At 48.3% G+C, this 17002-nt stretch overlaps 1 protein-coding gene across 3 annotated transcripts in view; it reads right to left on the bottom strand.

The window, feature by feature from the left end:
* KCNH6 (potassium voltage-gated channel subfamily H member 6) overlaps positions 1-17002 on the bottom strand; it is a 1027260-nt gene that overhangs the window by 58223 nt on the left and 952035 nt on the right. For all 3 annotated transcript variants that reach the window (XM_069634128.1, XM_069634127.1, XM_069634129.1), the window contains one exon: positions 8636-8888. In XM_069634128.1, coding sequence (XP_069490229.1) covers positions 8636-8888 — 253 coding nt within the window. The remainder of the gene's footprint in view (positions 1-8635; positions 8889-17002) is intronic.

Here is a 17002-nt window from a genome sequence, read left to right on the forward strand (position 1 = left end):
CATTTGAGCCCCCATAGGGCTCAATGGGAAGGCGCTAATAATGGGCCCGCTAACTGCGGGCCCGTTATTAGCTCCAAGCTCCCTTGACGGGTCCCGTAAAGAACGTGTGGTCAGACCACACGTCCTTTACGGTTCCTGCTGAGGGACCTTAGAATTGGGCAGTAAGGGATTACCGGCAACAGTCTCCTTACTGGTGCCCAGGGCTGGACTGGGAACTAAAAGAGGCCCTGGAAATAATTACTGGGGACCGAAAGAGGCCCTGGAAATAAAGTTCAAAGTGGCCCTATATGACACATTTTCAGCAAACCCAATGCTTTTCCTATGAGAAAATTTGGCAATACCACAGAAAAGAGGCCCAGGGTGCAGAGGCCCACTGGGAAATCTCCAGAGTTCCCTAAAGGCCAGTCCACCCCTGCTGGTGCCCGGTATCCCTTACCGCCCAGCTCAGAATAAGGCCCTCTGTCTCGGATGTAACTGCAAGACCTTCTCATTTATTAAATAGCTGTTATAACATGCTGGCAGCATGGAATGAGGAACCCAGCTTGTGGGAGGTGTGCCCACGTTCCAGGCTACTAGCCTCTCAAGGGTGAGACGGGGAATGGTCGGGACAGGCATAGGAGCAGTTCGTAGCCAACTTCTGAAGGGAAGGGGAGTGCCCAGAGATTTTGCATTGCAGGCTCTGAGGGAAAATGGGAGAAGATCTTTCGGTCATAGAGAAAGAGGCATTGTCTTGTGATTGGGCAGCTTGCCACTTCAGGACACATCTGTGGGGTATTCTATTCATAATGCGTAGTGGGCACAAGCCACTTATATATGTATTCACCACACAAGGCTCGGGAATGGCAGCTCCAAGATGACCTGCTGAGCACATTTCTGGGAGCCATAATCCAGCAGCAGGTTGTATATCAAGGTTACGCAAAAACTGAAACTGATTCATGGGTCGTTTTTTTTAGAAGAAGTGAAAGCCATAGCACCAGAGAGTGAATGGAGACAGGCTTTGGAGGAGGAGGATGAAATGAGTTGTAGTATTGAATAGTCCCAGAATGGTTGGCCGGCCTAAGCTAGAATGTGAAGAGGCATGCACACTTGTCAAGAATGAGCTGTCCCCGTGTGAATGGGGCCTGGTAAGGGCAGAACGGCAATACCTCTCAAGGGCGTGAGGTCCATGTGGTAGTTAGTAAGCATGAAGGGCATTTGGAATGGAGTTTAACCAAGAGCAGGTTAAGGGAATGGTATCAATGGCCTCCCATGTACGATAGGGTACAATTAGGGGTAAAACAACGCTCAACGTGTGCAGAGTGACAAGTTCAAGAAATTAAATGCAGAACCTCTACTACCGGTGGGTGTTCCATTAGGGCTCTGGCAAAAGTTTGCCATATACATGATTGACCCCATGGAATTGCTAGGATATGATTCACCATTTACAATGGTACTGGTGGATTATACCTCCTGGTAGTTTGAGGTTAGGTTTGTTGCCGATGGTGACAAATAAAGAAGTAATTGATTTTTTTTTCTAGATATTTTCACCAAGGAGGTATTTCCCAAGGTTATTGTGAGTGACAATGGCATGCAGTTCGTATCAGTGGATATGAAGAATTTCCTGGAGGCTCATGGCATCAGAAATCATAGAATGGCATTATACCATCCCCGGTGCAATGGATTAGTGGAAAGAGTAAATTGATTAAACACGGAGAATGTGCAGCTGATGTTAGCCAGTGGGTTACCATGGAAACAAGTATTGGGAGAATTGATAACAGCATATAGAGACACTCCCCATCCCACCACAGGGTATACTCCCTCCTCAATGATGAAGTAGCGAGACTTGGGCATAGACATGTACCCTCCATGGTTAGGAAGAAGGGAAGAAATACAATTAGATGAAGACCACACTGCAGGATGAGTACGGACGAATCAGAGAGGATACAAGACCAGACATGACGACACAAGAATCATTGGAAAAGGGTACATTATAAATCAGGTGACTGGGTGAGAGTATGCAAATCCTTCTAGGTTTGAAAAGGACAATCAGCTCTGCATGGTAGAAAGAGTGGGTACACATCACGTTGTGTTGGATGATGGTAGGTGATGGAATACAAATAGTTTGGTGAAGTGAAGTGCAGATAATAATAGGCTACGAGGGTGTGAGAATTGTGGAGAGCAGTGCATTACTAATATAATGATGGATATCAAGCAGTGGAAGAGCTGCACATGACCACACTCCGAATCCTCACAACCATTCCCAGTCCAACCCTCCAGTGGCTGGTAGCCTGGAATGGGAGCTGGATTCCTCATTCCATGCTGCCAGCATGTTAAAACAATAGCCCAGCACAGAAGGATAATACTTGATTCTCCACAGTTGTGATATACTAGTATTTGAAATACCTCCTGTATTGACTACATGCCCAGTCATGTAGTCAAAACATGACTGGGCATGTTGCGGTATTCTGGGAATGTCCTAGTTTGATCACTTCCTCCGATCAGGACTCCTTTGGCGCACATCAGTCAGCCAGCACAAACAGTTACAGAGGCTGCACAGCATGGGGGTGTTACACAAAAGATAACAGTGCCGAGGGTGGCGAGGTGTTCAGGGCATGAAGCCACCAACAATAAATGAAGACCATGCCGCAGCTCCTCCTCCTGGCTCGGCAAGGTTCACCACTGCAGAGAAGACAAAAGGACTGCAGGGTATGCTTGGCAATTGGCGGCCATTATGGATTGGGAGCAGACCTGTTTTGTACGTTAACAACATGAACAGAGGCAGCCATAAGCAATAACAAAATCAATAGCAGCCGTACAACGTACAGCACTGAAGGGGAAAACACGCTAATTAACCAATCAGCCTGTTGCGTCCTATCTCCATGGACATGTTTGTTTACAGTTATCGAGTTGCGGGAAGTCCTTCTTCTTTGTTTATGAAGGTTGTGGCGTGGCCACAGGAAAAGGGAAGAGGCGGGGTTGCCGCCTCGGACGCCAGTTCTGGCGCAGTTAATAAAGGAAGTGCATCTACAGCCCCCGGCTCCCGCGTATCATTGAGTGCTTTAATTTCCGAGCCTGACTTAATTTACATTAGCTTCCGAACGCCTTCGGAAGCTAACACTGGCGACGAAGGTGGGATCATCTACCCACGCCCATCTGCAAGCAAACCCAGCGTCGCTTGGGGCCGCGCTGCATCGCCTCTGCCTCCGGCGTTGCCTCTGCCTCCGGCGTTGCTGCACGTCGTCGGCCCGCCCACGCTCGCTCGCGGGGCGCTTTAACATCGCGAAGGGACTGTGAAGCAGCGCAGCAACCGTCGGCTGCACACATCAGCAGGCAGTCACAGTGTCACGTGTGGCTCATCGACCACAGCTGCTGCCTGGACACGGCAGCCCCCCCTGTCAACCTGCCTAAGTCTCCAAGAAGGGAACTCTGCAGCCCAGCATCCAAGGGCCTCCTCCTGCCCATGACGCCTCCATGCTGCCCAAGTCACCGCTAGCCCCTACGTTCAGTGGGCGCGGCTGGGCCGGTGCAAGAAGTGGCGCAGGTCCCTCAACACAAGCCACACCCGTGAGTACAGTGTCACAACAGAGCAGCCCAGTTACATCATCCACCAACATGTCAACTGACAATATTGACAGTGGCCTACAGAGCCCCCAAGCCAGCTCCACTCCGAGAGCAGCCAATAATGGAGAGGACGCATCCTCTGAATCTTTGCAGCTACAAGCAGTCCCTCACTTTGACATGACGGACACCAACAGCCTGGCGCCCAGATGGGCTCGGTGGCTAAAGGAACTCCACATCTATATCGACGCCTCGGGCGTGCGAGAAGAACGCCGCTTGAGGGGCATCCTGCTTCACTCGCTGGGCCCCGTGGTGAGAGACATCGTGTTCGAAATGCCCGAGGACAACACTAACTCTTTTCAAGGCATAATTGACGCATTGAATGCATATTTCGCACCCCTACGGAACGTCGACTACGAGAGACACGTGTTCCACACCACGACGCAAGACAAAGATGAAACCATGGACAACTTCATCATGAGACTGAGGAAAAGAGCCAAGTACTGTGATTTTGACAAATATTCTACCGAAGAGGCCCTGAAATCTCAGGCTATAGCAGGGTGCGGCTCTCCTGATTTTCGCAAAAAATTGCTACAAAAGAGCAGAACACTAGAGGAGATCCTTCAAATTGCAAGAGCGGATGCTGCACTAACCCTTCAAACGGAATCTCTAGGCAACATTTCCATCACACATAATGCCAAATCAGCCTCCCTCTGCCCCATCCGTACGCCTGTCAGCCCGTCGGACCAAAAGAAATGCTATCGATGTGGTTTCCGTTTTCCCCATACAGGTCCGTGCCCTGCGATTGGACATCAGTGTGACAAATGCGGAGGGGACAACCATTTCCAGTCCGTCTGCAGGAACATCAAATTCCTTCAAACCGCGGGAAGCAGCAGAGAAGGCGGACGCTCGAGAAGGGAAAGCCCGCGCAGAAACTCACATCGAGGCTCCACACATGGAAGGAGGCGCTCTCACAGCTCATCCAAAGAACAAGCGCCTTCATCAAGGAGGCGAGAAGAGAGGAGAGAGAGAGAGACGTCCACCCATCGAGAGAGCAGACGCCACTCTCCACACCGCAGACCAAGACACAGGATCAGGTACGTGGATGACTCGCCTCAGGACAGACAGACAACAAGGTCATCCTCATCCAGTGGAGAAAGAAAGCGAGCATATGTACATGCCATTGGAAATGCCACAGCGGCCGAATACAGTCCGACACTACTACTCCAACTGAATGGCCAAAACCTAGAATTCCTGATAGACACAGGCGCCACTGTGAACGTCATCAATGACATAATATACAAATCGCTGGAAGTCAAGAAAGACCTGAAGACAGCTGACACGCTAATATACCCCTACGGATCCAACAGGCCGCTAGATTGTATCGGAATGTTCACTGCACGCTGCAGCTACAAGGAGCAGAGCCAGAAAGTAAAGATATACGTAATCAAAGGTGAAGTCCCGGGAGGAAGCATCCTGAGTTTCCGCACAGCGATACAAATGGGCCTCATCAGCATCATGTATCAGATCATGTCTGCATACACCTCCGGCGCCAAAGACATGATACAAAAGATATTCCCGTCACTCTTCAAAGGACTAGGGTGCTTAAAGGACAAACAAATCAAGCTGCACATTAATCAGCAAGTAAAACCCATCGCTCAACACTACAGGGGCATTCCCCTCAACATACAACGACAAGTTGAAGATGAGATTCACTCACTTCTCCAACAAGGCATAATTGAACCAGCGTCGGGCCCGACCCCATGGGTCTCACCCATAGTACCGGTACCCAAGAAAGACGGCACCTCCAAAATACGCATCTGCGTAGACATGCGGGCCCCAAACGTAGCCATTGAGAGAGAGCGACACCTGGCTCCATGCATGACGGACATGATACACCTTCTACATGGGGCCACTGTCTTTTCGAAGCTTGATCTAAACAAGGGCTACCACCAACTTGAACTTCACCCGTCTTCTCGATACATAACCACCTTCTCAACTCATTTAGGACTCTTCAGATACAAGAGACTAAGCTTTGGTGTATCATCTGCAGCCGAGATCTTTCAGAATGAGATACACCAGATAATCAAGCACATCCCGCACTGCTTGAATTACAGCGATGACATTCTCATCTTCGGCACCTCCCAAGAAAGCCACGATGACACGCTACGAAGGGTCTGCATGGCGCTAGAAAACGCCAATCTCACGCTCAACCCGGAAAAGTGTGAGATCAACAAGACCACCCTGAAATTCTTTGGCCACATCTTTTCAAACAAAGGCATGCGCCCAGACCCCGAGAAAGTGCAAGCCCTGGTGGATGCCCCCACTCCCATTTCTTCATCCGGCATACGGTCATTCCTGGGCATGGCCAGCTATTGCACAAGATACATTCAAGACTTTGCGTCTGTGAGCACCCCGCTGAGAGCCCTCACTGGGAAGGACCAGGTATTTGAGTGGACAACAGAATGCGAAGCAGCATTTCAGGAAATCAAAAGGCGCATATCCTCTGCGTCATGCATGGCCTACTATGACCCTAATTATGACACGGAACTCACTGTGGACGCCAGTCCGGTAGGCTTGGGGGCCATTCTAGCTCAATCCAGACCGGGAGCACCGCCCAATGCACCCAAGCGCATAGTAGCCTACGCCAGTCGGAGTCTATCAAAGGCAGAGTGCGCATACTCGCAACCCGAAAAGGAGAGTCTTGCCGTGGTATGGGCATGCGAGCACTACCACCTCTTCCTATATGGCCGCCCATTCACGGTCGTGACTGATCACCAAGCACTAACAACGATATATGGCAAACCCACGGCCAAAATGCCACCCCGAATTGCCAGATGGGGTCTACGCTTACAGGAATATTCCTTCAAGATCATACATCGCCCGGGAAAAGAGAACAACCCAGCTGACTTTCTCTCCAGATACCCACTACCGGCTCAAGCAGAACAACAATCCATGAAAGCAAACCAATACCTTAACTTTCTAGTCAATAATGCACTCCCCAAACATGTCTCCGTTGCTCAACTTGTGGAAGCCACCTCTACTGACAAGATGCTGCCCCTCATAAAAGAATGCCTGCGAACAGACCGGTGGCATGTCAAAGAACTGACCGAAGCAGAACAGGCTCAACTCCGCGTTTTCAAACTGATACGACACACATTATCCGTGTCCCCAGAAGGCCTGCTGCTCAAAGAGAACCGAATTGTGATACCCTCCAGCCTGCAGAAACAAATACTGGACATAGCACACGCCGGTCACCGCGGAATAGTGTCCACCAAGAGACAACTGAGAACAAAGGTCTGGTTCCCCAAACTGGACGAACAGGTAGAACAGATGCTAGGCGAGTGCCTTACCTGCCAAGCGGTGGGTCCCCGAACATTCCCGGCACCCCTACAACCGTCTGAGATGCCTCCACAAGTGTGGGACCGAGTGGCTGTAGACATGTTTGGACCCTTGGCAAACGGGAAGTACGTGCTGGTAATTGTGGACGAAATGTCACGATTCCCAGAGGTGCATCTCATTCATTCAACAAGTGCGCAAGCGGTCATACCCGCCCTGGACAAGACGTTTGCTGACTACGGTATTCCATCGATAGTCAAGTCAGACAATGGCCCCCCATTCAGCGGGCATGGCTTCGCAATGTTCGCGGAACACCTTGGTTTTCAACACAGAACAATCACACCGCTGTGGCCGCAAGCGAACGGAATGGCGGAAAAATTCATGAGCTCTCTCAAGAGGACCCTCCAAGTATGTTCCATCACAAATCGGTCATTCATGCAGGCCATTTGCACCCTCCTACGTGAATACCGGAACACCCCACACAGCACCACAGGGGTGTGTCCGTCCACATTAATGTTCGGGCGCATCCTACGAACCCAACTGCCCCACCATCCTCACGCTCGTCCGTCACCAACGGCCATTGATGACGCCATCACAAGAGACACGAGGAGCAAACAGCTGACAAACACCTACACTGATCGAAAGAGACAGGCCAAGCCTTGCCACATTCAAGTGGGCGACGTAGTGTTGGTGAGGCAAGAACAAAGCACCAAGGACACTCCGGCATTCAGGCCTGAACCATTAGAAGTGACGCACGTAAATGGCTCCATGATAACAGCAGCCAGCCCCACAGGGACCATTACGAGAAACTCGTCATTCTTCAAGAACTTTAAGGGACACTCGGAACCGATCACTGACCACTCGATGACTGATCAGGAGTCCTCAGAAGTGGAGTCGGAATATCAGATCGAAGTGCGAGATGCGGACGACAGCGACAGTGACACACCCGTGCGGTGGGAGAAGACACCACGGAAAAGCCCCTCCAAAAGGACTATTCGCCGACCCTCTCGGTGGATAGAAGAAATGTAAGAATATGAGCTCCTCATTTAAGTGGGGGGGAGATGTTGCGTCCTATCTCCATGGACATGTTTGTTTACAGTTATCGAGTTGCGGGAAGTCCTTCTTCTTTGTTTATGAAGGTTGTGGCGTGGCCACAGGAAAAGGGAAGAGGCGGGGTTGCCGCCTCGGACGCCAGTTCTGGCGCAGTTAATAAAGGAAGTGCATCTACAGCCCCCGGCTCCCGCGTATCATTGAGTGCTTTAATTTCCGAGCCTGACTTAATTTACATTAGCTTCCGAACGCCTTCGGAAGCTAACACAGCCGGAAACAAAAATCATGCATTTAAAGGCATATTGCACAAAATTCTCCCCTGCTTAGGCAGCTCCACTGTTTCTTTAAAAATGGCTGTTAATAGAACTGAGCTTTCAGCAAAATACTGACATCATGCTTGACCAAGCAGCTAGCCTCCCACTAAAGGGGTACCTAAAATAGGCGAACAGACAGCAAGCTCTCACTCATCAGACCTAGTGATATTCACCAAAAACAACCAAACACATAGAAATGAATATGTGGGCTAGAAAGGCTTAACAAAAAAAGTACACATGTTGGTTGCCCTCATTTAAAAAGAAAATGACAACAAACAAGCAAAAACGAAAGGACGATAAATGAAAAGTAATCACAAAGACCCCATTAAGAAGTCCAACCATGAATAGACATAGAAACAGCAAAGATCAGAAAGAAAAGTTCAAGGGGCTCATACCGAGGATAGCCACCACAATGTCCTCTCTCAGGATCTCAATGGAACCGCGGGAGATGAAGTAGAGTGTGGTCAGCACATCGCCGTAGTGGACCAGGGTGTCCCCTGGAGGGGCATGCGTGGTTTTGAACTTCATGGCCAGGGCCCTGAGACAGCCCTTGGTGGCCCCGCGGAATGCCTTGCAGTTCTGGAGAAGAGTCCGGTTCAGGTGGAGACAGATATCGGCCTGCAGGCATTCCGGGAACCCTTTCAGCACCTGGCCGGAAAGAGAAAACAGGAAGTATGTCATGAAAAAGCAAGGGCTGGCCATTTCTCCAACTTTAAGAACATTCTTCCTCGAGGAAAGCTCAATCTTTAAAAAAAGGTCAAGAATTGAATACTTAAAATCTTCAGTTTGCTGAAATCTCTAAATCGTATTGAGTAGAACAACCCACTTCCCTAAGCTATTGCCACATAATGGGATTTCACCCCTAGTCACTGGGGCGTCGACAGTTTTTACCTTCACACAAGGTGCTCTTTAGGTAAAGGAAGGCTTACATCGGATTTTGTATTTTATTTTGAGTGTATGATGTATTTTTACTATTTTACCCCTATTCTTCTCTTCTTATCTGACGTATAAAGAAGGGACTGTATAGTTGTAAAAACGAACATAGTGCATATTAAATGTTTTCTTTCTGTTCATCCTACAAAATGCATCCTAACCTACAACCCTAAAGTTCCGTCTTTGCCGTTGATCAGTGACGTCAATGTACCTTTGAGTAAAGGTAAGCAGACTCCATTCAGGCCTGATGGTACTAAACCTTTCTGTGATTGGAGCCCCACCCAGAGGCAGGCTTCATCGGGTCACGTGCAGGGCCTGATACGATCATAATGTTTATTATTATTAAAACTTTATTTATTCGACTTGACAACACACAGACAAACAGAGATGGTCACAACATTCTCGACAAAATGTCCCTGAACACAATGCATACATTACAGTACAGTGCTGGCATTTCGTTTACATAAAGAGAAGGGTGGAGTCTCGGTGTTGACCCGGTTGCAGGGTCTGAAAGTTACAATTCACAGGAGGGCACTAGTGAGGGGAAAGGGCGGGGGTAGAGGGTTCAGAATCTGAATTCGAAGACATGGCAGACATATAAGTACGAAATTTACGCCAAATGTCCCTTGGTCTCGAGTGCGGATGTTGCAATATACCCCAGGCCTCCTCTGTATCGTGTGCCCATGTGACTGTCCTGAGCCACTGCGCGTATGTGGGTGGTCTGGGGCAAAGCCAGTTCATCAAGATGCAACGTACCGCCAGCAGCATACAGAGACCAGTCAACTTCTTCGAGACGCGTCCCAACCGTGGGAAGTCATGAAAGAGGCATTGCGCTGGGGATGGGTCTATCGTGTGATCCAGTATGGCTGATAAGGTGGAGCATATTTCGGTCCAGAACTGTGACAGGCGCAGGCAGGACCAGATCTAGTGAATGTAGGGAGCCTGGTCTGAACCGCATCTATGGCAGCTGGAAGGGAGCTCACTGAACATATGGTGTAGTCTGTCTGATGTATGATGGTACCTGTGCAACACTTTGAATTGTATTAGCTTAAAGCGAGAATTATAGGAAACGTTGTGGGTACGCGCGCACATTCGGGACCAGTGCTCATCAGTGATCTCGACTTCGAGTTCCTCACCCCACCTTTGTCTCAGTTTAGTGAAGGGGGGGCTGCTCTGGTCTGCAGTAGAGTGTAGAGTCTTGATATTTTCCCTTTAAAGGAAACGAAGGAGTACAGCTCTGCAATTATGGGTTTGTCAGGTGGGATTGTAGGGAAATTGGGGTATCTGGCTTTGAGATTCTTCCGGAGCGAGGAGTATTGTAGCCATATTGATGGCTTCCGTTTGTGTTACAAGAACGCGTAGAAACCTATGGAGACAATGGAAGCTACATCAACCACGATACACTCAGTGGAATCCAAGATGGCAGCTCCTTGATAATGTTTCTATCAACTAACAATGCAGGTCTAGTCTTTTCTTCCACCTTAGTCCTTCCTCTCTTTCCACCATTTGTTTGTACTTGTACACCGGGAACTTACAGGTAAACTGCGTTGCTACTCTGCTCTTCAGCTTTCCCTTGTAGCTGCTCGCTCGTAAAACTTGCCTTTGCCAGTTTTTTCTCCTCCGGAGTACTCCCTCGCTCCCGCCTTCCTTTTCCGCATCCGCGGCTTATTTATTTTCTGCCGCTTGCAGCTTCCTCTTTTGCTTCACGTCTTGCCGCCCTCGGCCTTTTCTTTCTTCCGGCTTCGGTCTCCCTAGGCCGGCAGCTTCTGTTACTAGCAGCCGCTCGCGGCTCTGCTACGCTTTCCTTTCACTCGTTCTTGCCTTTACTTACCCCTCCTCTTTTCCTGGTTCCAGTGGTCCTCTGCTCTTTCTCTCCTTTTGTCTCCTTCGCCTCCTTTCTCCTTATTCCTGGGCACTCACTGTTTGCTTTCGACTGTTATTTCAGTACCTCTTCCCCCTGTTGGCTTCAGTAGGGAAGATCTCCTTTATTCTACCTGCCACAACGAACTAGGAGCTCCATTCTACACAAGACCTGCAGGAACTGGGTTTTCTTCCCCAAGAGGGTTTCCCAGGGGGCGGCCCCCTGGGAGCACAGAGCACAGTTTATCTGGCCTCGGGACTTCTGGGGGGACGCCTCTTACATCTTCACATCTGTCGTAACCCGAAGAGCCGTGAGTACCCCATCGGATCACAGAGGTTATAAGAGATAGCAACGCCAAAAAAAAAAAAAAAAAGGTTAAAAGAAGGAAGCATGGATCAACAGGTCCAGCAGCTGATGGATGCCGTGCAGGCTTTGAATACTGAAGTACAGGGATTACGAAACCAAAACACCCTGCTTCGCCAAATGGTGCACTCCAGGACTGAATTACCGCCCGGACCTTTACCTATGGGGAAGTACGAAGGTAACCCTAGGAAGCTTAAAGAATTCATAGATTCTTGTATTGTACAGTTTACGCTCAAACCAGTGTTTTTCCCTACTGAACGGTCCAAGGTTAGTTTCATCATATCTAACCTCTCGAGCAGTGCTCTGGCATGGGCTACTCCATTAGTGACCACTAATAACCAACTCTTAGACTCTTTGGCTGGGTTCCTTAATAGTCTACAGGCCATGTTTGGTCGCAGGGAGTTAGTCGTTACAGCTCAGGAGGACCTTCTTGATTTAAAGCAAGGAACCATGGAATTAATTCTTTTATAACACAATTTAAACACTTTGCGAATGAAACAGCATGGTCCGATGATGCCCTTTTGACCATATTCAGAAGGAATGTCAATGAGGAATTAAAGGACAAATTATCTTGTGTTCCCCGCCCACATAATCTTGCAGAGATGATCACCCTTGTCCTCCAAATGGATTATCGCATCCAAGAACGAAATTGGGAAAAGAGGAAAGGAAAGGCAAAGTGGATACCAACTTCTTTTAGAAGTGAAACAATTAAGACATCCCGTGTAGCCGAAGATGAACCTATGCAAGTAGGCACCACCCGAGGCCCTCTCACCATTGAGGAAAGGAACAGGAGACGTACTCTGGGATTGTGCATGTACTGCGGATCCAACAAACATGTGCTAAAGGACTGTAACCTGATACCTTCACGGCGATCGGGAAACGCCGCCACCGTTCATAAAGGGAACTGTGAATGGGTCCATTTTGAAGAGTTCCCTCAACTGCGTCATAAACGCCCCTCAAATGGTAGTGGTTCCATTAACCATTCAATTTCAAGACTCTGTGATCGAAAGGGTACCGGCTCTGGTGGATTGTGGAGCAGCGGGTCTTTTTATGGATATTGATTGGGCCTACAGACATAAGATCCCTCATCTATCTAAGACCACCGCTATACCTGTCGAAGGAGTTGATGCAGAACCATTATCCTCAGGGTTCATCAAAGAAAATACATCGGTCCTTACCATGAAAATAAACTCACATAAAGAAGAGGTGATCTTTGACCTTATCAAAGCTGCTCATTATCCTATTATCCTAGGAATGCCTTGGTTGTCTAAACATAACCCCTACATAAACTGGAAGGCTGGAACTATGTTTTTAGGATCTGAATACTGCACTGCTACATGCTTACCTAACTCTGATAATGGTGTACACATCCCCCAAACTCAATTACCACTGCAGAATTCCTCTTCTGTAGTGTTGAATCTAAACATGCTACCGGAGATCTATCATGAATACCATTGTGTGTTTTCCAACGAAGAATTCAAGGAGTTGCCTCCCCACAGACGAGACGACTGTGCCATTGATCTATTGCCAGATGCACAGATCCCTTTTGGAAGAATGTATACTCTTTCTAACCCAGAGAAGGAAGCTTTACGAGAATATTTACAAACCAATCTACGTAACGGCTTGATTACCGAATCCAAAAGCCCAGCTGGAGCTTCATTATTCTTTATACCAAAGAAGGATTGTAAAGAACTCCGACCCTGTATTGACTACAGGGGATTAAATAAAGTTACCTATAGAGACAGATACCCCCTGCCTCTTATTCAAGACATTCTAGAAGCAGTAAGAGGAGCCTCAATCTTTTCTAAACTAGACTTACGTGGTGCATACCATTTGATTCGGATAAAGAGCGGAGACGAGTGGAAGACCGCTTTCCGCACGCCATTCGGCCACTACGAGTATCGGGTGATGCCATTTGGATTGGCTAACGCTCCTTCTGTCTTTCAGAGGTTCATTGATCATTTGTTCTCCGATCTACTCCTCCATTCATTAATCGTCTATTTAGACGACATATTGATATTCTCAAAAAATCTACAAGAACACATGGGTCATGTTTCCGAAGTCCTCCACCGTCTCCAAGACAACCACTTATTTGCCAAGCTGGAGAAATGTTCATTTCACCAAACCAATATCCCCTATTTGGGCTTTATCCTTTCTGCCGAAGGGGCTTCCATGGACCCACAAAAAGTAGCAGCCATACAGCAATGGAAGGCTCCTCAAGGGGTAAAAGAGGGCCAAAGGTTTTTGGGATTCTCAAACTTTTACCGAAGATATATCCCTAACTTCTCAAAGACCATCAAACCTTTGACCTCTCTTCTTCAAAAAGGTAAAAAGTATGCATGGACTACCGAAACACAACAAGCCTTTGACAAGCTCAAGACTGCCTTTTCCACTGCACCTATCCTTAGATTACCAGATCAAACAAGACCTTTCATTCTCGAAACTGATGCCTCGCATTCGGCAATTGGAGGTGTATTAAAACAAGCATCCCTGTCTGGCGTCGAACACCCCATAGCCTACATGTCCAAGACTTTACTTCCCTCGAAACAAAACTACACTGTCCTTGAAAAGGAATTACTCGCCATAAAGAAAGCATGCCAAGAATGGAGACATTTGCTGATAGGAACAAGACATCCCATCACCATCCGAACTGACCATAGCAACCTGAAAGTACTCCAAAATTATGAATGTCAAAATAGTCGCCAAGCCCGATGGGCCTATTTCTTTTCCTCCTTTGACTTCATAATCACTCACATACCTGGCACTAACAATCGATTGGCGGACGCCTTATCCCGAAGTCTACAAACAGAAGAAACTTGCATTCCGCAGAAGTTATTGCCTCAAGCTACATTCATCTTTTTGATATCCACTTTTCTCCAGGACATTCGCAAACAGCTCTCGGGAGTCAATGAAATAGACACCAAGAGATACCAACTCCAGGAAGAACAAGGGTTGTTCTACCACAATACAGAGCTATATGTGCCTACCGAAAACCTCAGGAAACAAGTATTGTACATGTGTCATGACCATAAGACTGCAGGACATAGGGGAATTGCCAACACCCTCGAATTGGTCAACCGCCACTTCTGGTGGCCATCTGTTGCTTCGGACGTCAGAGACTACGTCACTGCATGTCCTGTTTGTCTTCAGGAAAAGGTACCAAGAAGACTTCCGATTGGAAAGTTAGTACAACCTCCCCTTCCTAATCAACCTTGGGAAAGGATTTCGACCGACTTTATAGTGGAGTTGCCTCCTTCCAACCGCAACACCACGATTATGGTGACCATTGATTCTTTAACTAAAATGGCACATTTCATACCCATGGTGAAGCTTCCTACGGCATCTCAAATGGCATCCTGCTTCCTACATACAATTTTCCGCTTACATGGTTTACCTAAGAACATTGTCTCTGACAGAGGGCCACAATACATTTCAACCTTTTGGAAGAATCTATGCCAAGCCTTAGGCATACACCGGAATCTTACCTCAGATTACCATCCACAGGCCAATGGCCAAACCGAAAGATTAAATCAAACATTGGAACAATACCTCAGATGTTTTGTTTCCGCTACACAGGATAACTGGACTGAGTTGTTACCATATGCCGAAATAGCTTACAACAATGCGCAACATTCCGCCATCAAGATGTCACCTTTCTATTGTAACTATGGTTTTCATCCTGAAATATTACCCATCACAGCCACTCGAATAACTAACTCCCCTTCAGTAGAGGAGTGGGTGGCTCACGTTCAAGCAGGACATAACGTTGCCCTTGCCATCCTGAAAGACACTCAACAAAGAACCAAATTCCAAGCTGATAAAAGAAGGTCTCAAGAACCCACGTATAAACCGGGGGATTTAGTTTGGCTATCGTCCCGCTATCTCCCCAAAAGATTGATACCTTCCAAACTCTCTCCTAAATTCTTTGGTCCTTTTCAGGTGCTCAAGGAGATCGGAAAGGTATCATATCAGGTACAACTACCGCCTTCTTGGTCACGGATACACAATGTGTTCCATGTCTCCCAGCTAAAGACTCATGTATCTGACAGGTTCCGCAGACAAGGAGAGATATCACCTCCCCCTATTGACACACCAGAAGGTCCTGAATGTGAGGTTTCCGCCATAGCTGACTCCAGGTATCATCGAGGAACCCTACAATACTTGATTGATTGGAAGGGGTACAGCCCATCCGACAGAACTTGGGAACCAGCATCTGCTGTGCATGCACCTGCATTGGTGAGGAGATTCCATCGATGTCATCCCTGGAAGCCCGGACCTTCCCCCCCACGGGGAGGGCATACTGTTACAAGAACGCGTAGAAACCTATGGAGACAATGGAAGCTACATCAACCACGATACACTCAGTGGAATCGAAGATGGCAGCTCCTTGATAATGTTTCTATCAACTAACAATGCAGGTCTAGTCTTTTCTTCCACCTTAGTCCTTCCTCTCTTTCCACCATTTGTTTGTACTTGTACACCGGGAACTTACAGGTAAACTGCGTTGCTACTCTGCTCTTCAGCTTTCCCTTGTAGCTGCTCGCTCGTAAAACTTGCCTTTGCCAGTTTTTTCTCCTCCGGAGCACTCCCTCGCTCCCGCCTTCCTTTTCCGCATCCGCGGCTTATTTATTTTCTGCCGCTTGCGGCTTCCTCTTTTGCTTCACTTCTTGCCACCCTCGGCCTTTTCTTTCTTCCGGCTTCGGTCTCCCTAGGCCGGCAGCTTCTGTTACTAGCAGCCGCTCGCGGCTCTGCTACGCTTTCCTTTCACTCATTCTTGCCTTTACTTACCCCTCCTCTTTTCCTGGTTCCAGTGGTCCTCTGCTCTTTCTCTCCTTTAGTCTCCTTCGCCTCCTTTCTCCTTATTCCTGGGCACTCACTGTTTGCTTTCGACTGTTATTTCAGTACCTCTTCCCCCTGTTGGCTTCAGTCGGGAAGATCTCCTTTATTCTACCTGCCACAACGAACTAGGAGCTCCATTCTACACAAGACCTGCAGGAGCTGGGTTTTCTTCCCCAAGAGGGTTTCCCAGGGGGCGGCCCCCTGGGAGCACAGAGCACAGATTATCTGGCCTCTGGACTTCTGGGGGACGCCTCTTACATCTTCACATCTGTCGTAACCCGAAGAGCCGTGAGTACCCCATCGGATCACAGAGGTTATAAGAGTTTGAGGGGGGGTGGGAGGTCCGCCCATTCAAGAAAGTTGCCCTGTTCAAAGGCATCGCAGAGTGTCAAGAAGCCTGCATCAGCCCATTGGGATAAAATGGATTGTGGAATGTGTGGGACATCAGGGAAGAAGTTCCAGAGTGGAAGGTCCCCGTGGAAGGGGTGTGGCGTGTCCACCAGTTTCCAGATCTTAGTGAGGGCCAGAGATGTGCTAGCCACTGGGTCCGCTGTGTCCGGGTCAGCTGGGGTGGGTTTGAGAATAAGGGAGCCAATTACTCGGTCACTGACTGTTAGCTTCTCTAGTCGGACATGAAGGGGGGGTCTGTGATGTTAAACCAGTGGGAAGCAAATTGGGATTGAGCTACCAGCCAATATCTGATAAAGTTGGGGGTGCCAAACCCGCCTAATTCCATAGGGGCCGTCAGTGTTGATAATTTGAGTCG

Source organism: Ambystoma mexicanum, chromosome 13 (assembly GCF_040938575.1).
Source record: "Ambystoma mexicanum isolate Mex_15411 chromosome 13, UKY_AmexF1_1, whole genome shotgun sequence".
NCBI lineage: Eukaryota > Metazoa > Chordata > Amphibia > Caudata > Ambystomatidae > Ambystoma > Ambystoma mexicanum.